The sequence below is a fragment of the Callorhinus ursinus genome, unplaced genomic scaffold (assembly GCF_003265705.2).
Source record: "Callorhinus ursinus isolate GAN/ISIS: 27379988/994484 unplaced genomic scaffold, GSC_fseal_2.0 scaffold3, whole genome shotgun sequence".
NCBI classification, from domain to species: domain Eukaryota; kingdom Metazoa; phylum Chordata; class Mammalia; order Carnivora; family Otariidae; genus Callorhinus; species Callorhinus ursinus.
The window spans coordinates 89,441,645-89,461,494 of NW_027397065.1; the positions used below are offsets into that span (position 1 = coordinate 89,441,645).

At 49.4% G+C, this 19,850-nt stretch overlaps 1 protein-coding gene across 1 annotated transcript in view; it reads right to left on the reverse strand.

Moving 5' to 3' along the window:
* ADAMTS16 (ADAM metallopeptidase with thrombospondin type 1 motif 16) overlaps positions 1–19,850 on the reverse strand; it is a 142,674-nt gene that overhangs the window by 28,848 nt on the left and 93,976 nt on the right. Inside the window, exon 19 of the mRNA XM_025867549.2 lies at positions 12,350–12,476. Within this exon, the coding sequence (XP_025723334.1) occupies positions 12,350–12,476 (127 nt within the window). The remainder of the gene's footprint in view (positions 1–12,349; positions 12,477–19,850) is intronic.

Here is a 19,850-nt window from a genome sequence, read left to right on the forward strand (position 1 = left end):
TGAGCTTCCAGCCAACAGCGGGCTGTGGGTCATGAGGTTCTGGATGCGCCGGCACCCCAACCCATGTGTTGTTCAAGGATCGGGTGCAGTTTGGTTTCCCCCTTAAACTAAAGCTCTTTCAAGGTTACAGGAGCTCACCGGACTCGTTTGCTCAATTTTCTTGCCCTGTAATGTCCATGATTTCTTTTTCTTTTTTTCCTTTTTCAGTGAAACTCTTTTTTATTGTGGTGGCAGTGGACTGCAGGGGGGAGGCTAACCAGGATTCTGGTGGGAAAAATAACTCTTTAAAACCTAAAATCTCACAGAACCTCTGAAGCCTCAACAAGCAGGAAACCCACCCTTTGCAGCAGCTACTATGGAGGCGGGTGTCCAGCTGAGTGGTGCCAGGGGGCTAGGGTGCAGAATTTCTGTGGCGCCTGAGCAATGCAGCCCTTACAAGAGCTACAGTGTGGTGCAGAGAAGGAAAAGCCACCCCCGCCCTTCGGTCCGCTCTCCTCCCTCCACTATAGATGTGTGTGCTTACACTTAGCAGGGAAATAAAGGGCGGGGCCCCGCCCTGCGTTCCCACACTCATGCTGGCTTAAGAGTCTGAGAAAGTTGGGGACTCAGCATGCTTCCTTTGAAGGGAATGTCTAGGAGTTTTGTCTAACGCTCAGGCCTTGGAACTCTCAGACTTTTTTTTTTTTAAAGGAGAGAGTCTTAGATTGTCTTCCTTTCAAAAACCTAGTTTAAAACAATGTCATATCATGTCAAATACCAGGAACCAGGCTGGACAAGTGTCAACCACTTTCAACATGGTAGGAGTGTGCCTGATCCCTGAGCATCCATTCGGGCTGGTCACGTGAAATGTCCCAAACTCACAAACAGTGCAGTTTGTAAATTTTCTCATCAGCTCCAAACACAGTCTTAAAACAGCACACTCTAATGACGTTGAGTCAGTCACTGGGTCTTGTTAAGTAGGATGCAATGATTTACAGATACACCGAAACTCAGAGAGTATATCGTTCAACCATGTTCTGGGCAGAAATTCACTGGGTGCAGATGGATTGTCAGCAGCGCGAAAGGCTTCTTCCTTTCCTGTTCGATTTTTGCTAAGCCACATGGTTTCAGTTTCTTGAACTACATCGTTGGGCGAACATGATTTTGCCAGGACTGATGTGCAGAGCACATGACTCCCTGGGCCCTACTCAGGCACAGGCTAATCCAAGAGCACACTGGGCGGTGTGTGGACATGCACCATGCAGGGACTGCACAGGAGACATGTCTGCAAGCCTGCATCTCCTTCAAGGTGGTGCCTAAATAAGAGCTTTAAACGACCGACTCTGAACCCAAACCGCTCCTCCCTAGGCCATGCCGCCCCCACCACCCCCTGAAAATATACCATGGGAAACAAGCCCAGGCTGAAATGACAAACTGCCCCTCAGTGTCAGTCCACAGAACAAACCCCCAGTTCTGTGGTCTTTAAAGCTGTGTCTCTCGAAACACAGCACTTAGGATGGTTTGGCTTTTAATACTGACCAAGGATACCTTCATCCAATGGTCCTGGGATTGCACAGAAATGGGCCCAAGAGACTTTGTGTGGGGCAGAGCCACCTGCTTCCAGGAGCTTCTAGCACACCACGGTGACAGACACCGGGAGCCCCCAGGACACCATGTGAGTGGCCTCCAGCGCGAGGGCACTCCTGCCTCCCGAGCTGAGCCACAAACCAAGCACTAGGTCGCTCACATTTGGTGTCCAGGCTGGAAAAAAAAAAGGCACGTCTTTAAACACTAGACAAAAACTAAGCCCTGACACCTGGGGACCAGAACCGAAGTCACCCGAGAACAGAGGGACAGGGGCGGCCCCCTTCGTAAAACCGAATTGGCTTTTCTCCCTCATTTCATTGATCGGCAATCAGCCGCTGAAAAATGCCAGTCATGTGTTCTGCAGGTGCGTGCAACCAAGCACCGGGCCGCACCTGGATAGACGTAATTTTACTGGTGAATCACTGAAATGAGATTAATTATAATCTGTTTTATTTTCTTTTCATCCTAACCCTGGTTAAGCCAACTCTGCCCACCACATGTCAACCCGTGGCCAGGGTGATGGCACTCAATGTAGGGCCTGCAGGTGCCCGGAGACGCACATCCCTGGCAGGGTCACCGTCCCACCGAACGCTCTCCTTCTCCTGCCAGCAAACCCCCTCGAACTCCCATGACTTAGCCTCTTTCACTGTGAAAACAAAAACAATGAGTAAGGCGCTTCCTGCACGTGGGCCACCATGTCTCAGGCTGCATCCCTCTGTGTGCCCAAGGGTGACCCTCGCAGCTACGTGCCACGGCTGCTCTATCCACCCTCCCGGGCCGATCGTCTCCAAACATGCACAGGCACACTAAACCAGCTCTGATGTGAAAATGAGAGAAATGGCTGTGAACCCTCCCGGGGCTTCACGGACATTTACCGCCGCAGCCCTGCCCCCTCTGCTGTTCTTGGCGGCACGACTCCTCCAAAGAGGTGCTGGAGCCCACAGCTCTGCTTTCTCACTTGTCCCTCTGCCCCCACCTCTCTCTCACGCCTTTGTCCCCAGGTTCCCTAGAAGTGGGTCCCATGGTACCAATGCTCAAACCTCCCCAAGTTTTATCAACACCTGAGGAACAGAATACAAACTCCCCAGCCTGGCCTCCAAGGCCATGCACACTTGGATCCCCCTGTTGCTCCTGGTCACGGCCACTGCTCCCTTTGATCAAGGCCACCAAGGCCTCCCAGCCGTCTGCCAACATCCAGTCTACCTCTGCCTCAGGGCCTTTGCACTTGCTGCTCATCTTGGCTGGATCGTTCCCACCCTCCATTCCCAGCAGGCAACCTGTCTAAGAGCTTAGAGAACTCTACTGTCATCCTTTAAGGGAAGTAAAGCACCCTTCCGGGGTCTGCCATGCTCTGAATCGGTATGCACATGTGGAAATGCACTCACCCATACCTGGGTGCACGCTGATGGCCTGGCCCTGTGAGCCCCATGGGTCAGGGCCCAGGTGCAGGCCATCTAGAATGGTGGCATGTACTAGGCGGTCATGCAAAGATCTGATAGATAACTGAATAGACATCACAGCACGCGTGGTCTCTCAAACTAAACACTGCTGTGAAGAGTGAAGGAGCGTGACGTCTTCCTGTGATAGCGCGCCCCTGCTCACCCTCCCACAGCCACCTGATTGTTCTCTTTAATGACATCGGTGAACCGCATGTTTGGAGACAGTCGGAAGGTACATTTCAGTCCAACTCAGCTTTAGAAAGTCACAAAGTCTAAATGAGTCATGTCTTAATAATTTCATGTCACCATATGTGAAAGCATGCCCGCCTCGCTTGTCCAGGATCAGAACCAAAGTATGATTCACATTATCCCCAAATTCAGCAATGCTTACTCCAGAGGGCAATGCTCCTTACAACGAGGCCTCCCTCCATATCTCGAAAACCTAGGTGGCACTAAAACATTCGTTCTTAATGAACACAGGGTTCACAGAGCAGTTTTCTTCTCTTTTTTATTATTATTGTTTGCTGTGTTTTATTTTCTTTCTGGCAAGAAAATGAGCAAAATTAGGCGAGCGGCCTTTCCTGAGGCGGGGGAACAAAGTGTTGTCTTTCTAGGGCCCATGGTGCTGGTTGTGTTCCCGGGGACCCGCCCTGCCAGCTGACCCAGTGGAGGGAGGGCCTGGAGGCAAATGGCCCCTGGTGCCCTCGGGGAAGCCTTCCCTGAGCCAGGGCCCCTGCCTGAGACCCCACCCTGGGGGTGCTACTGTCCCAGTGTGGCTCCTCACCCAGCGATTCCTGACACTCCCCAAAGACGCGTCCAGGGCACTCTAAAATACGGCACCAACCGCCTGTGAGAAGATGTACTCCACGTTCAGCTCTCTCTCAGTTCACTGAGCTTTTTCTAGAAATTATTTATTTGTAAGGGTTTTATGATATTCATGTATGAGCAATCCTCGGTGTTTCTCAAGTTACACTCATCTATACAGCTGTCTATTTTATTTATTTTTATCAGAAGCACATGGTGTGAAGAAAAGTAGAATACAGAGCTTCTGGCAGCAGTGGCAATAAAAGAGAATAAACACAATCCTACAAATTCATAAGAAATCAGCAGAGACATGGAACAACATGATGCAAAGAAAATGCACAGCAGACAGAAGACACATAAGAAATTGGAGCTGAATCCAAAAACAAGGGCAGTTACAGCTCATAAAAGCAGACCAAGTGTGTGCGTGAGAAGATACATTCTTTTCTTTTTTTAAAAAAAATATTTTATTTGCTTATTTGAGAGAGAGATAGCGAGACAGCGTGCACGAGCAGGGGGAAAGGGAGAAGCAGACTCCCCGCTGAGCAGGGAGCCCACCTCGGGGCTGGATCCCAGGACCCTGAGACCATGACCTGAGCCAAAGACATACTCTTAACCGACTGAGCCACCCAGGTGCCCCAAGAAGATATATTATTGATTTGATAAAATCAAATCCAACAGAAAAGATGATTTGTTCAAGATGCAGAGAAACCTCATAATGCTGACATTTAAAAACACAGAGAATGAAGAAATGTCAGGCATGAGGGAATGGACGTGAGGGCCATATTGTTAACTTCAGAAAAAAACAGCTTAAGTTGGAAAGAAATATTAGGTGTAAAGATGGTCCTTATTTAGCAGGACAACACCCGAGGAAGCTATAATGCTACCAACGCGATGTGGAACTTTAATATTAATTATGAAATAAAAGTAACAGGAGAAATTGAAAAGTAAGCAATCATAAAGTGAGATTTAAAAATACTTCTCTCAGAAACACATATACAAGATAGACAAAGAGTCAGAATATATTTGAATAGATAAGTAAGGACCGTGATCTAATTGCCATATAAATAACTCTACCCCAACACAGAGCACACATTCCTTCGTTCCCACAGGAAACAATTATAAACACTCCCATGCTCAAACCATAAAGGAAGTCTCAAAAATGTGAAAAATGATATAATTTAACTCTTTCTTTGATCTCAATGTAATAATATCTGAAATAACAAAAAAATTACTGTAAAGCCTCCATAAAGTTGGAAATAGTAAACCACAATAATTCTAAATAATTCACAGGTTTAAGAGTAAAGCAATGTTAACCTCTTACCTAAAAACAGTACCCTATATTCTTCCCCCACCCAAAACATCATGATTCTGAGCGAAGCTTCCAGTTTTCAACAAATATTTCCAGATGCACTCATTAGTATATAGACACAGTGGATATATGTAGGTAAAGACTTGTAGTAAGATCTAGTCTATCTATCATCTGTCATGTATCCGTCATGGATCTATCATGTATCCACCATCCATCCAACCATCTCTATCTATCTATAAGTTAGTTTTTAATTTTAGAAACCAAAATAATAAAAACATTATGAGAAATTTCGGTATTATTTAATGTATAAAACTAGTTAAGTTCCCTGAAAAATAGAAGTATGCCCAAGGTGACTTTCTGCCTTTGTTCATTTGGATAAATAAATAGATATGTACATAAATATAAAACAACACACCAAACTAAAACAAATGAAGCAAAATCAAACAGACAAAACAACCTAAAATATAAAATATTTTACAGAACTACTTAAGGCAGATTTTTAAGTGACAAATTCAGATCTAGAAAGCTAGTTATTTTTTATATTCCTATTGCAACGGTTTCTACGTTAATACATAAGTGACTGAGGAAGTAAATTAAATCAGCCTCGCCAGGGCTCCTGGGGGGTTCTGTTGGTGAAGCGTCTGCCTTCGGCTCAGTTCATGATCTTGGGGTCCTGGGATCGAGCCTTGTGTCGGGCTCCCTGCCCAGTGGCGAGTCTCCCTCTCCCTCTGCCCCTCCCATCTGCTCATGCTCACCCTTCTCTGTCTTGCTCTCTCAAATAAATAAAATCTTAAAAAAAAGAAAAACTCAGCCTTGCCTATGACGAATTCCATTTGTTCCTATTTGTAACCTGACTTTCCTTGACGATACATTCTAACAAATGTCTGTACCACCTTGAACGCATTTTAAAGATTTTATTTTTAAGTGATCTCTACACCCAACGTGGGCCTCGAACCCACAACGCTGAGATCAAGAGCCACATGCTCTACTGACTGAGCCAGACAGGGCCCCTCGAGTGCATCTGAAATTCATTGTTTTGGTGTCAAGTGATTTCCTTCCCTGGGGAGCGCGGTCAGACATCATCTTCTGTATTAAGGTACAGTCACACCCAGGTGACTGTCCTGACACTCGCAACTTAACTGGCGACGTCATACTTTAGCCAAACAACCCTCTACAGACACTGTCAATGTCACACTCTTCTGGTTTCCCTGACCAGACGGAGAAGGTCAGATGCCTTCTCACTGGGGGCACGTGGGGTAGAACAAGACACAGCAAGAAGAACAGGGTCCGCCGCTCTTTGGGAGGTGGCGTCTCTGGGCGTGAGCCACAGCATCGGGCTCCCTGACGGAGCTGGGCCCGCCGCCAGATGAAGAGGACGGGGGTAGCGTGGACCCCAGAGGACGCATCCGCACAGACTGTGACCCTGGGAGCATCCTTCTCCTCAGCCACATCGGCACGCATCCCGTAGGTGAAGGGGAGAAAGCAGGAGAGGACCTGCCCCAAGGAGCTTCCCTCCCTCAAGTCTACTGCTGTGGCGTCCAGGAGACACCTGTGATCTGAAGTCCCCGAAGAATTGCTTTCCCAGCCCTGCTCCAGATAACATTGTTGAACAGAAGCGGGGCTGCTGGGCGGGGCTGGCTGTATAATTTATGGAAGCCAGGGCAGACTCAAAAGACCATTAGGAATTTCAGGTTGGAATGGCAGAGAATGAAAGCGAGCGAGGACCCTTCTGCCCCCCGGGCCCTGGATGCAGGTCAGATGTTCAGGATCCAGTCCCGCTGCTAGTTCATTTTCAGCCACTCAGATAATCAAATGAACTAACACGCTCACTTCTTTGGCATTCCCATGAGTCAAACGCTTTCGGACGTGGGAACCGCCTAAGTGAGGAGGGTTCTTTTCCTTCCCTTGGTAACCTAGGCAGTTCATGTTTGTATGGCTTGTATCTAAGAGGTGAGAGACAAAAAATCACGGCCCCCTCTCCTGTCACTGGAAATGTTGCCGTGGGAGAGCTCCGTAACAGAGTTATCCTGCTAAACCTTACCTTGCATTTCTACAGTGTACAACCAAATGCTTGCAGGCAATGACCCAGGCTCTTTGGGTGAAAGCAAACAATTCTGCTAACGGGTCGGTAAGGAGTCACCAAGGTGTGGGCAGAAATAGTCCACCCAGTGGAAAGTCTTTGCATGACTTTCTAAAACAAGAAAACAAAGTCTATTTGATCACAATCTGTTTTACCTAAACTCTTACTCTGCATTCCTAGGAGAATCATGAAGAGGAAGGAAAAGGGCCAGTTTCCCATCTGGAAAGTATTTCCTCTCGCATCTTCCCGCCATTGTCCAGGAAGGCGTGCTGTTGGTATTCATGCTTCCAAAACGAGATACTAGTTAAGATAAATGACATGAAGGGCCACTCCATTTAGATAAGCTCAGAAATATAAAGGAAGTAAGTATCTGTGTGATTTATGGTTCGTGTTTCACAGGCAAGTGATAACAGAGCCTGATTCACGCTCCAAGGAGGACCGAGGTAGCGGGCCCTGGGCGCGCCCCCTGCTGTCCGTTCCAAGGCCAGCGCGGAGCCAGCCCTCAGTGTGGAGCAGAAGCCAGAAGCCGCAGGCTGCCGGCTGGCCGCGCTCCAGCCCAGAGCAGCACCTGGGAAGTGCGGATGCCTGGTTCTTAGCCCTGATGCTCCAGCCCGCAGCAGCCTCCAGGACATACTAGGATCATCTTCCTCCAGGGAGGAGACTCCTGATTCCCAGTGCACCGCCCCCACCCACATTTACGAGCTGGGGAGCCCACGTGGCCGCCGAGGCTAGGGCTCCACAGCCCTCCGGCTGCACCAGCTCCAGCCTCAGCCCAGGCAAGCATGCGGACGCTGATGGGGAGGTCAGGAGTTGCAACCGGTGTAGCAGGGTTTCATTTTCATTTCAGTTAAAGACAAGAAGGCTAGGAATTAAGATGTTTTAAAGACCCCACTCCCGGATCCCACTGAAGAAGGAACAAAAAAACTGCCAGTTTTCTGGGCAAGAGAGAAATGTATCTTACATCGCAGAGGAAAACAAAACAACTTTTAAATTAAGATCTATTTTCCCAACTCAGTTGTTAAAATAAAAATGCACAAGGATTAACACATGTGATATAAGCTCATTCTTCTGTGTTTTGCCATAGTCTTGCTTCACAGACTAAATAAATAATGGATGTGACTTTGTTTCTCCTTTTACACCCTAAATAAAAACAGCCAAGAGTTATCGAGTGCTTAGCCTACGTGCTGCACGTAGAGTGTGTGGATCTCACATGAATTCCCTCAACAAACCCTCACTCTCTATCACCCTGGTTACATACAAAGTGGACACACAAGAGACATGTGAACCACACCTTTAAACCAGCTGCCGAGCTCACACCATCCCTGCTCTCCGCCATCCTCATAATCCCAGCCGACCAGGCCACTCCGTCAAAAGGACTCTGATGCGCACTTGGGGCCAGAGGCTGGGACATCTTGCCCCACCTGTTCAGCACAAACCTGCGGGGTCCCATTGGTCACCAGGCCTCTGCTATTTGCTGGGGATGTGGCGGGAAGCTCATTAGGGGTCTCCCAGCAGGAAGGTACGGCATTAGGTTTACAGCAAGCTTAGGACTGTCTCCAAAAGCTTTCTCCTTCAGATAAGAATACAAATATTCGAAAACATTAGACATAAATCAAAGAGCCAGATGGATGGAGGCCTCTGGATGTTTCCTGGATGAATTTAGGGTGTCCTCACTATGTTTTAACAATGCTGTTCCCATTCATCAGTGCCAATTACCCTTAGACTAGTCCTTTTGCTCTGAACTGTGCCTTTTCTTTCAGCATACAAAGCTCTTGACAAAATTTACTTATAAAATTTTACCTGGGTACGTTTAGAATACATCAAAGAACATAGAGGTGTTTTGACAATAGGTCCCTCAAAACCAGAAAGACAAACTTCAGGGAAGCAGAGGAGGCCCTGGGAGAAAAACAATGGGCTACACAGGTGACCTGCAGGGAACATGAGTGACCTCCTAATATGTGTGCGTTTACAAGACAGCCTAAGGAAAATGCAACATCCACTTAGAAATCTTTGTTGGAAGGAATCCATAAGCCTGAAGGAAGAGGGTAATCAGAGACATAACCCATGAGGACTTTTCGGGAAGAAACGAGACCGTTGGCTCACTGTGAAGAGGGGCCAGAGCGAGTGGGGGCGGGGGGATTCACAGGTGGGCTGTTAGCAGGAAGCAGAGGTGGCCCTTACCTGATTCTCGCGTCTGAGGTCCGAGGTCTCAGGGGCTGAGAGTGTGGATGGGGAGGAGGACGAATTCTGGAGGACACTGGAGGTGACACGGAATCCTTGCGCTGGGAGGGGTGGTGGGCCATCCTGGGTGGCCACTAAGAGAGGGCCCATCCTTTTCCACCGAGAACATGGGCTTTGAATTTCCTGCAGCCTGGAGCTCCTGAGCGCTGTGCATGGCCTGGGTGACATGCTGGGTGTAGCCAGGTTGGGTCTTGGGGGAGGAGAATGGAGGAAGAGCTGTGCCAAGGGAAGGGTTACAGCGCCATCCCTGGACTCTGTGCCGGGGGAGTCCTGGACAGTGAGGCGTGGGAAGGCAACTGTCCGGGTGAGACAGGACTGGAGTGTGGGTCCAGGACGGCGTGAGCTGCAGTGACACGAGGAGGCGGTGGCCAGTGAGGGGTGGCTCGGACCTGGGTTTCACAGGCGAGGCACACCGGAGTTAGGAAGGTGGCTTCCCACACCAATGGGGACCTTATGGCCAGGGCTCAAACACGGGAGACTAGCTCTCCTTTCCTGCAAGTCTGAGCTGGTAGGCAGCTGGGCGCCAGGTGAGGGCAGCTCTGCTGCGGGAGCTCACCAGGGAATCTGACAGCACCCCATCCTGGGGCTCCACCTGCCTGGGGCTGGCCTTGCCCACAGAGCTGGAGCTGGGGCAGTGCGGAAGGAGAAGGAGGGAGCTGGAGACGAGGAGGAGGAAGCAGAGCCTTTGCAGGGAGCCCACGGAGGGCACCCGCATCACTGCCGCTGGCTTCCCACTGCCTAGAGGACGAGCTGGGATGGCTGGGGCACATCTAGCGGGGGTTCCGTGTGGGAGTGAAGCGATGTGTGCGTGTGAAGCGGCGAGGGGGCGGGTGCCCCAGCTTTCCCCCCCCAGGGTGGGGGTGGGGCTGCGCCCTTCAGGGAAGCACCAGCGGCTCTGCCTATTCCGGCTTCCAGGTCAAGCCCTGCATGGGTCACAGACACAGGGAGGCCTCTTCTGGGTTCCCACTCTCAGTTCACAGCTGAGTCAGGTGATGCTTAAAGGCAGGATGCTGGCAGCCAGGAGTTGGGGACCTAGTCCTGGGTGTTTTCCTTACATCCCCCCTAGATGAGCTTCATCGAGCAGACGGGCGAGCACTAACCATTCCCAATTATCCAGAGCTCAAACAGATCGACCTTCACTAAGGCTGGTTCCTCATGCACAGAAAAGTGACATGCACACACGTCTCTTCGTCTCAGTGAGGGAGGTTTCTCTACAGCACAGTTAACTAGCTGTTTTGAGGTGCCCCAGGTCAGCGGGCCCTTGCAAGAACTCAGCACGATGTCAGCAAGTATTCCCTGGTCATGAGGTTCCGTGGAGATCCGCCATCGAGGTCACAGTGACGGCAACGCTGAGTCACTTGGAACACAGGTGCCCACCTGGCCGTCCAGGAAGGAGTCCCGGGGGTGCACCCGCTTGGCAGGAGGCCGCCCTGCAGTCTGTCTCCGTCGGACAGCATGATTTATTTTGCAGGCAATGGTGCCACGCTGCCGTCAGCCTCCCTCCGCCAACCGCGAGTTTCACTTCCTCAACCACCCAGAACTTTGTGCACTTGGCCTGTCGCTTCGGACACAGGACATGTCTGCGGTGGCCTGTGTTCCCGCTGTCCAGCTCAGCACTGCCCACCGGGTGCATGGGTCCGCAGAGGGATATGATGTGGGGACCACGGCATGTGGCCATTCCAAGAGCCTGTCCAGCCCCAGAAAGGATCCCCAGGTGGGCGCCCATGCCCTGGTGGGTGATGGGCCTCCAGCACCAAAGTCCTCGTGTCAGTTTCGACTGGCATACCTCTCAACAGCAGGCCATGGGGCGTGCTGGCTGAGGAGCCCGGACTGGGGCAGGCCAGGTGGCTTTGTGAGGTGGTGGGTCCCCAGCCCCCGAGGGAGCAGGGAGACTGGAGGACAGATGTTCCCAGGGAGGACCCCCTCACCATGGTGGAAGGAACAGTGGCGACCTCTCAGATGCGGGCAGGAAGCCTCCGTCTCTATCCTGAGCCAGTGACCAGGGACCCGACAGCTCAGAGACAAGGGGAGAGATGGGGCCTCTCTCCCTCCTGAGTGTCCCTGTCTCCCTGTCACGCTGCTGAGACACATTTCCGCAAACCTGCAATCAGCTCTCCAGCTACTGGGGATTTTAAAAATCAAGAAGTTTGAGATTATCTTGTACTGTTTTTAGTGCGTCGGCCTGTCTGAAGAATCTGGAGTCAGACTTTCATTCTGTAAATATGTTACTCAGATGATTCTCACAATCCCTCTGGGACATGGCCCCCGTGAAGACGAAGCCACTGAGCACAGAGAGGGGAAGGGCGTGCCCGGGTTGTCACAGCTGGGAGCAGGGCCGAGGCTGCACCGCGGGGCTGGCCCAGCCCACCGACTCGGGGCACCTGCGCTTTCCTGAGAACTATCTCGGGGCGGCAGCACCGCGGGCAGAACGGGATGCCGGAGCCCCGGCTTCCTTCGCTCAGTCTCACACGTGTGCGTGCATGTGCATGTGTGCGTGTGTGTGCATGCGTGCGCTGCAGCAATCCACACACCCTGCCTCACCTGGCAGGCCTGTGAATGGATCCTTCTGACACGTTTCATTCAGTAGGCAAATAAACCAGAGCGAAAGGAACCGGAGGCTGAGAGGGAAAACATTACTGTCACCGCGGTATGTTATCACCCCTGCCGGCCTGCGGTGGTTAAAGTGAAAACACAGCAAATAGGATGCCGTTGGGAGGACTTGCACGTAAGTTCACAAGATATTCCAAACATACCTGTTCAGGCACTTCTGGGTACTCTTGCCCCTTCCTGTTCCCGGATTACATGACAACAATCAGCTCTTCCCTTCTTTAGACTCTGGAGCTCCCAGGACTCACGGATATATTTGCAAAACTATATGACACCCGTCTGGATGAATGCAGCAGCCCTTACCTGGGAGGACAGGCAGATACTTTGCAAGACACCACCCCCGTGACAGGTCTGGTGCTGGGATTACAGAACGATGTGTTGACTTGAAACCTCAGGTCTCGGTAGCAGCCCGCCCTCGTGGTCATTTGCCCTGCAGGAAAGGGTACAACGTATAATAGACTCAGAAATGTGCCCCATGGGGAAAGGCAGAGGAAGAGCAAAGGAAATCTCTTTTTTAAAAGGATTTACCACATTGCCAAGTCTTTATGATAATGACCAATTGGCCAACTCTTGACATACTGGTTCTTTTCTGACCTGTCTTCCTGATTTTTATCAGGGAATTTCATCAATTCTAAGTTACCCATACTTGTCTCCTATATCTTTGCATCTTTAAAGTCAACATGTGCCTCTGTCTTGTAATTGGTGCCAACATACATTTGATGACACATCGTTCTTTCCTATTGTTTCTGGAGTTGGGAACATCACCCACTTCTCAAAAGAAACATAACATGCCTGTCTTGTGTTTCCACTTGACAAGTCACAATAGGGAGCAATCGGTAATAAGCCAGAAAGAAATACAGACAAAAGAAACATAAAGCAGTTTGTCACCAGAGATTCCAGAGTTAAATTTTGCCATGGTTATAAACTGAATGGAGGCCTTTTCACAATAACGACTTAGCTGTCCTATCGAATGAGGTCAGTGGAAATGGTTGAAATGAAAGCGGGTTCAATCCTCAGCCCCTATTCATGTCCCCAGTGCTGTTTACAGCTTGCAAACATGTCCAAATTTATTCAGTATTTCAATTCATTAAATTTACCAAACAAAGGTACTATTCTTTACATGAGGTTCCTAGAATAGTCAAAGCCAGAGAGGCAGAAAGCAGGACGTTGGTTTGCCCGGAGCTGGGAGGAGAGGGACTGGCAAGTCACTGTTCCACGGACATAGGCTTTCAGTCTGGGAAGATGAACAAGACCTGGAGGTGGGTGGTGGGGATGTTTGCACAACACTGTGAACGACTTAGCAGTCCTGAGAAACATTCTGTCCTGTAGATTTTACCACAATATTAAGGGGACTCTAACTAGATACACATTTTTGAAGGACGATATTAAAGGGTTCATCCGATGGAGAAAAAAAAAAAAAGAGAAAGATCCCAACTGGTACTGCTTTAAAATGAACACAATTAAAATATACTAAGATCTACAAATGATTTCATTGCTGCCCCTGGACAGCCTGAGGGGGTCCCGCTGCTCGTGCGGCCCCTCCGTCCTCCGGGTCTGCGGCCCAAGCCCGGGCACAACTCGGCATCCCCTATACCCAACTGCATTCCTCCGCCAGGCAGATGTTGAGAGCAAAAGACAAACCAAAGATACACTTTTGGAGGAGAAAGCAGTCGATTGTAGACGCCAGGCACAATCCTCTCTAACACTAGGGTCCATGTGAAGACAAATCCTTCTTTACTCAAGGAAAACTAAAAGTCTCTAAAATACACATTGGACAGTGTGGCTAAGCTTGGTCAGAAAGAATAAGACAAGTCAATGCCTTAAACGGGGAAAGTTACATTCCCTAGGAAATTGGTTTTCTTAAGCAGTCAGAGGAGGACAGTCCTCCCTGGTTCCAACAGGAAATCACCATGGAAGCTCATGTGTCTGACCCCAAACTGCCCACTGCGAGGGGTTAAGCTCAGTGGGTGCTGATGAAGGACAAGGAAGTGGTAGTTAGGATCTTTGCAGTTTTGTAAAATTTTTCAGTTCTCTGCTGATGTAACATAATTATATTTTTAACCAAGCTGTGTAGTTTTTATTTTATGTTCCCTAATGTGAATTTTGCAATTATTTCTGCCCAATTTCCATGGGATCTGATGAGAAACAGCTTATTAAAAATGATTGAGGGGCACCTGGGGGGGGGCGCTCAGTCAGTTAAGCGTCCAACTCTTGATTTCGGCTCAGGTCATGACCTCCGGGTTTGAAATAGAGCCCCATGTTGGGCTCTGCACTGGGCATGGACTTTAAGATTCTCCCTCTACCTCCCCCTCTGCCCCTCCACCCCACACTCTTGCTCTCTCTCTCTGAAAAAAAGAAAAAAAACTCTCTGAGGGGCCCCTGGGTGGTTCAGTCATTAAGTGTCTGCCTTTGGCTCAGGTCATGATCACAGAGTCCTGGGATCGAGCCCTGCATCAGGCTCCCTGCTCAGCCAGGAGCCAGCTTCTCTCTCTCTCCCACCTCCTTTTGTTCCCTCTCTAGCTGTCTCTCTCTCTGTCAAATAAATAAATAAAATCTTAAAAAAAAAAGACTTTGGGGGCGCCTGGGGGCTCAGTTGGTTAAGCGACTGCCTTCGGCTCAGGTCATGGTCCTGGAGTCCCGGGATCCAGTCCCGCATCGGGCTCCCTGCTCGGCGGGGAGTCTGCCTCTCCCTCTGACCCTCTCCCGTCTCATGTGCTCTCTCTCTCTCTCATTCTCCCTCTCAAATAAATAAAATCTTTAAAAAAAATACTGTGATAATGATCATGGAATACTTCCGCAGAAATTTAAGAAAACTTACTTAAACATATGGATAATCCTAAAGAGTATTTCTGTGAAAGAGCAAGGTTTAAAACACACAAAATGAATGCCCCTAAACACCAAAGAAGGTCAAGTTCATTGAAGAGGAACCTCAACCCCACGAGGCAACAGAATGGTAATAAAAATGAATATTCCAAGGAGTCTGGTAAGCTCTCAGCCCCAACACTTATTCTAAAATACAGATTTAGGAGTCACCTGGGGGGCTCAGTGGTGAAGCATCTGCCTTCGTCTCAGGTCATGATCCCAGGGTCCTGGGATCGAGCCCCGAATCGGGCCCCCTGCTCGGCGGGGAGTCTGCTTCTCCCTCTCCCACTCCCCCTGCTTGTGTTGGGCCTGGTGACCCGTGTGGGACACTCAAGTGGGATGAGTATGGTGACAGCTCCGATTCCGTGTGTTCTGAGCAAGACTCAGGAGTCGCCCAGTGGGCACAGCGCATGCGTGAGGCTTCCAGCCGCAGCGCTCGGTAAACCCGGGAGGCCTCCCCTCTGACTCCACCTCGAAAGCAAATGTGTCCCACACCGTCCCATGACGTCCTCGAGACAGGGACAGCCAGCCATGCGTCACTATGGCCCACACGGCACCGATGAAGACACGCAGATGCAGGCCCCTCTTCTACTCAAGCCCTTGCAGGGGTGTACCCCCTCGGGGAGGAAGAAGCTGGGCTCCGGTCTTGATCGTTTTCCATTTTGCTGGAAGTGGTTTCCTGGGGTGGGTCAGACTCCCTTTCAGCTCCGGCCTGAGGTCTCCTGGCTGCCTGCTGGACACACAGACCATGCTGTCTAACAAAAACTCAAATACAGGCACGTCCTGGTAAAGCGGACTGCCTGGGACCCCACCTGCCCTGAGGTCTGCGGTCCGGGGTCTCCCGTGGGGTCCACAGGGTCGGCCTTGTGGCCCCGAGCCCACGCCTTCCTCCAGGTGTTCCTCCTCCCAAGTCCGAATGTCAAACTGATAGCAAAGACGTTTGCTTTGAAACACACATACACACACTCATGCCACTCACGGATTAAATGCCCATTTTTCTTGTTTTAAAAAACTCGGGGCTTCCTAGCCCTGTCCTTCCAGCCCTGCTGATGCGGACCTCCCGGCTCCTCTGATTCTGTCTTGTCCTCCGGGGCCATCCCCTTGGCATACCTGGCTGATTTCTTCTCATCCCTTTACATGAGACCCGAATACCCCCTCCTCTGAATCCCTCTGGTCAGCGGCTCTGGGTCTGGAGCAAGCATCAGAACTGTCTTATTTGTTCAAACACAGAATGCGGCTTCCACCTTCAGAGTTTCTGATTCAGCGGGTCTGGGGTGGGGCCGGAGGATTCTGGCCAATGCCCAGGGGTTGCTGGTGCGGGGACCACACACTGAGAACTGCTGCTCTGGGAAAAATCTGAAGCCAGGATTTTTAGGTCCAGAGCTACATAGAAGAGGTGTGACAGAGGAAAATGTTAGTATATAGGTCTTTGTCCCTGGTTCCTGGCTAGTGGCTTCTAAAACCCTGGAAATCACAGGCAAGAATGTAAAAGTTGAAAGAATGTCTTTTGTATGCCAATGGTGACCGGAGGCTGGGCCCTGGGGAGCTCAGGATGGGGTTGGCCTCCTGAAAGATCCAGGTAGGAATAAAGGATTAGAACTTTCAGACCCATCCCTGCCCTCCCGGGATGGGAGAGGGGCTGGAGATGGAGTTCATCACCAAAGGCCAAGGATTTAATCAATCAGGACTAAGTTCCAAAATCTCCATAGAAACCTTAACCCGCAGGGTTGAGAGAGCTTCTGGGTCCATGAGCACATCCCTATGCTGAGAGGGTGGCACACCCCAGCTCCACAGGGACGGAAGCTCCTTGAAGTCTCCCCATGTACCCATTCCTCTGGCTCTTCATTCCTCTCCCTTAGAATAAACTAGTACTTCCAAGTACTGTGCCTTCCTGGGTTCTGTGAGCTGATCTCACAGATTATCAAACCGGAAAGGGAGGGCCTGCAAGAAACCCCAACTTTGTAGCCACATCAGACAGAAGTGTGGGTACATGGGGCACCCAGTACTTGTGACCGGTGTTTTAATTGGGAACAGTCTTCTGAGGCCGAGCCCTGAAACCTGTAGAGTCTGCGTAACCCAGGTGGTTCGTGTCAGAATTGACCTGCAGACATCCCCCTGGCCACCGGACAATCGGGGGCTGTTGGCGTTGCAAAGGCCACACCCTTGGCGTCAGAAGTGTTGTGAAGAAACACAGCCGAGATGAGGCTAGCCAGGTGTGTGCTCCTCTGTCCTGGCAAACGGTAGTGAGGACCCGCTCCCTCTCAAAGCGTGCAGGCGTGGGCAAGACACATGGTGGGTCTAAGGACAAGGTTCAGTGAAGACATACGTGTAATCCCTTGGAGCGTATTTCTGGGCGGCAGAGAACATATGCTGCCTGTCTCCATAATCTCCCCAGCGTGCGTGGGTCACTCTGTCCCCTCACTTACTAAAGAGTTTTTAAGCCCCTGGCCAATTTCGTTACATTCAGGAACTTCTAAGCTCAGACAAGTTAATAGTGGGGGAGCTAATGCCTAGCCAAAAAACATCAAAGTAGATAGGGGTATATTCCCTTATTTATACATTACTTCGGATGAGCTGGGCAGTTCTGATGACTCGCCCATATATCAATGTAGAGATGAAATTTGCATCAATGTTTTATGAACCCACTTTCCATTGCTAACAGGGAATAAGAGACTATAAAATTAGGGGGGAAAAAAAGAGAAACAAATGTCTGTTTAAGCTGTTCTGCAAAGAATCATGGGGACTTCCTAAATTAAGCCAGTTAATCATAATGATCCAATTTATATGAGGCCAATATTGAGCAACAGTACAATTTCCTAAAATTGCTAAGATTTTGTTCACCCTAATGAAAGAGAAGGAAAACTAATCTTTTCTCTCCACTTATATGTCAATTTAAAAGTTCATTTTTTTATTCTTCAACCAAACTCGTTTGACTTTTTAGGAGGTGTGACTCTATACATAATGGCTTCAGTCTGGTTTCCTGTTTTGACATTAAAGACATGTGAAATCCAACCCTGCTGCTCCAGTCCCAACAAACAATCTGGCCTTAATGGTCACTGGGGGTTCCGAGCAAGTCACAGGCTCTCGATTAAGCAAATAGAAATTTGGTTTTGCTTTGAAATGGCAAAAGAGGTTGACTTTATTAAAGTGCTTGTTTTTCTTTTTTATTGGAGACATTCGTTTGGCTTCACTCCTGAGCGCCTAAGTGTCAGCCGATTCCCAGAGCTTCTACCTGTTAACTGGATAAGAGGGAGATCTGGAGCTAGTAATTCCTGAAATAATTTAGTAACGATGTACTAAATATACATATATATGACCCAAAGGAAAACGGGGGTTTGTCTGACACATGTGCGGGTCCTGACTCTGCCAGTTCTTTTCTTAGCTGGTGACTCTGGAGACCTTTCCTTTTCCTTACTGGGGCACCAGCGGCACGCGGGCCACAGCCACACAAAATGCAACACTTCTGGCTGGATCCCCGGATCCCAGCCCCCTAAACGCCGGGGGCGCTCACCCTCAGTCATCGCGGCTAAAATGTCCGTACAAACGGGCAGCGCACTCTTGGGTTAACAGCTCTGTAGGACATCAGCGGAGAGGGGAGAACATTGATAGTGAGGAAAAGAAAGCGGGAGTGCAGCGTTGCCTCGAAATTTTTAGCAATTAATAGAAATAGGACAAAACAGGACGGTGATTAGTAGGTTCGAAAAAATGCATTTAAGAAAGTAACAATGTGGGGCGCCTGGGTGGCTCAATCGGTTAAGCGTCTGCCTTCGGCTCAGGTCATGATCCCAGGGTCCTGGGATCGATCCCCGAATTGGGCCCCCCGCTCAGCGGGGAGTCTGCTTCTCCCGCTCCCTCTGCCTGCCTTCCCCCTGCTTGTGTGCTCTCTCTTGCTCGCACTCTCTCTCTCTGACAAATAAATAGATACTACCTTTAAAAAAAAAAATCAAAGTAACAATGGTGAACATGGTATAAAACAGAATTTGTGGGATGTCGCTAAAAGTAATACTTGGAGGACGGTTCATGGTCGGAAATACTTACACCGGTAAATAAGAACGGAAATCAATGAATGTAAGATCGAATGAGGATGTGAGAAAAAGAGCTCAAGGAAGTGGAAAGAATTGATCTATATGGAAACAGAAATCAGTGTACTAGAAAACGAACAGATGCCAGTGTACTTGATTCTAGACAAAAACTTGTGTTACAAAAGGGAAAGTGGAAAATCCAAGAGCTGACTTTGGGCAAGGGTTTGTGACCTCTTGCCCATGAGACTGGCTTAGATCCCAGCAAGGAGAGGCAGGAACACAGGATGGGTGGGGAGAAGGTCAGAGATGCATCGCCACCCCCCCTGGCTGAGGCGGGTCTGAGCATGTGCTTTGGCAAGCAGGAGCTTTGCGGTAATGCAGGCATTTTCCTGGGAACCACCTGTGCCAAGGCTGGCTTGGCTCTATTCCTAAAGGGTGATATCTGGAATGTTCTACGATTTCCTGGTTCTTAAATAGCCAGAGTGACTCTGAGAGCTAATGGTGTCTCTCTCTGACCTTTACTCATCCACCCTCCAACTATTTTGTAAGCAAATGATCCTCTGTATTAAATGCCTTCCAGCATGACATACCTAGAATGACGTGTTTTCCTGGCTAACCTGCCGCTGATACACCAACTTAATGAAGAAAACGAGGAATAAGAACAAATATGCTAGATACGAAATGAGAACAAGAAAATATCCTACACAGAAGATATGAAGATAATTTAATGAGGGCGCTTTGTTCAAATTTATAAGCATAATATTTAAAATCTTACAGAAAAAGATCGTTTCCTGAATTAGCAAAATTCCAGAAGAGAGAAACAATCTATGTGGTTTAATTACCAGAGAGAATACAAAACTGTCTCGAAGACCTAATTCCTGAAAATGCAAGAGTCAGATGCTGCAAACAGATCCCACCAC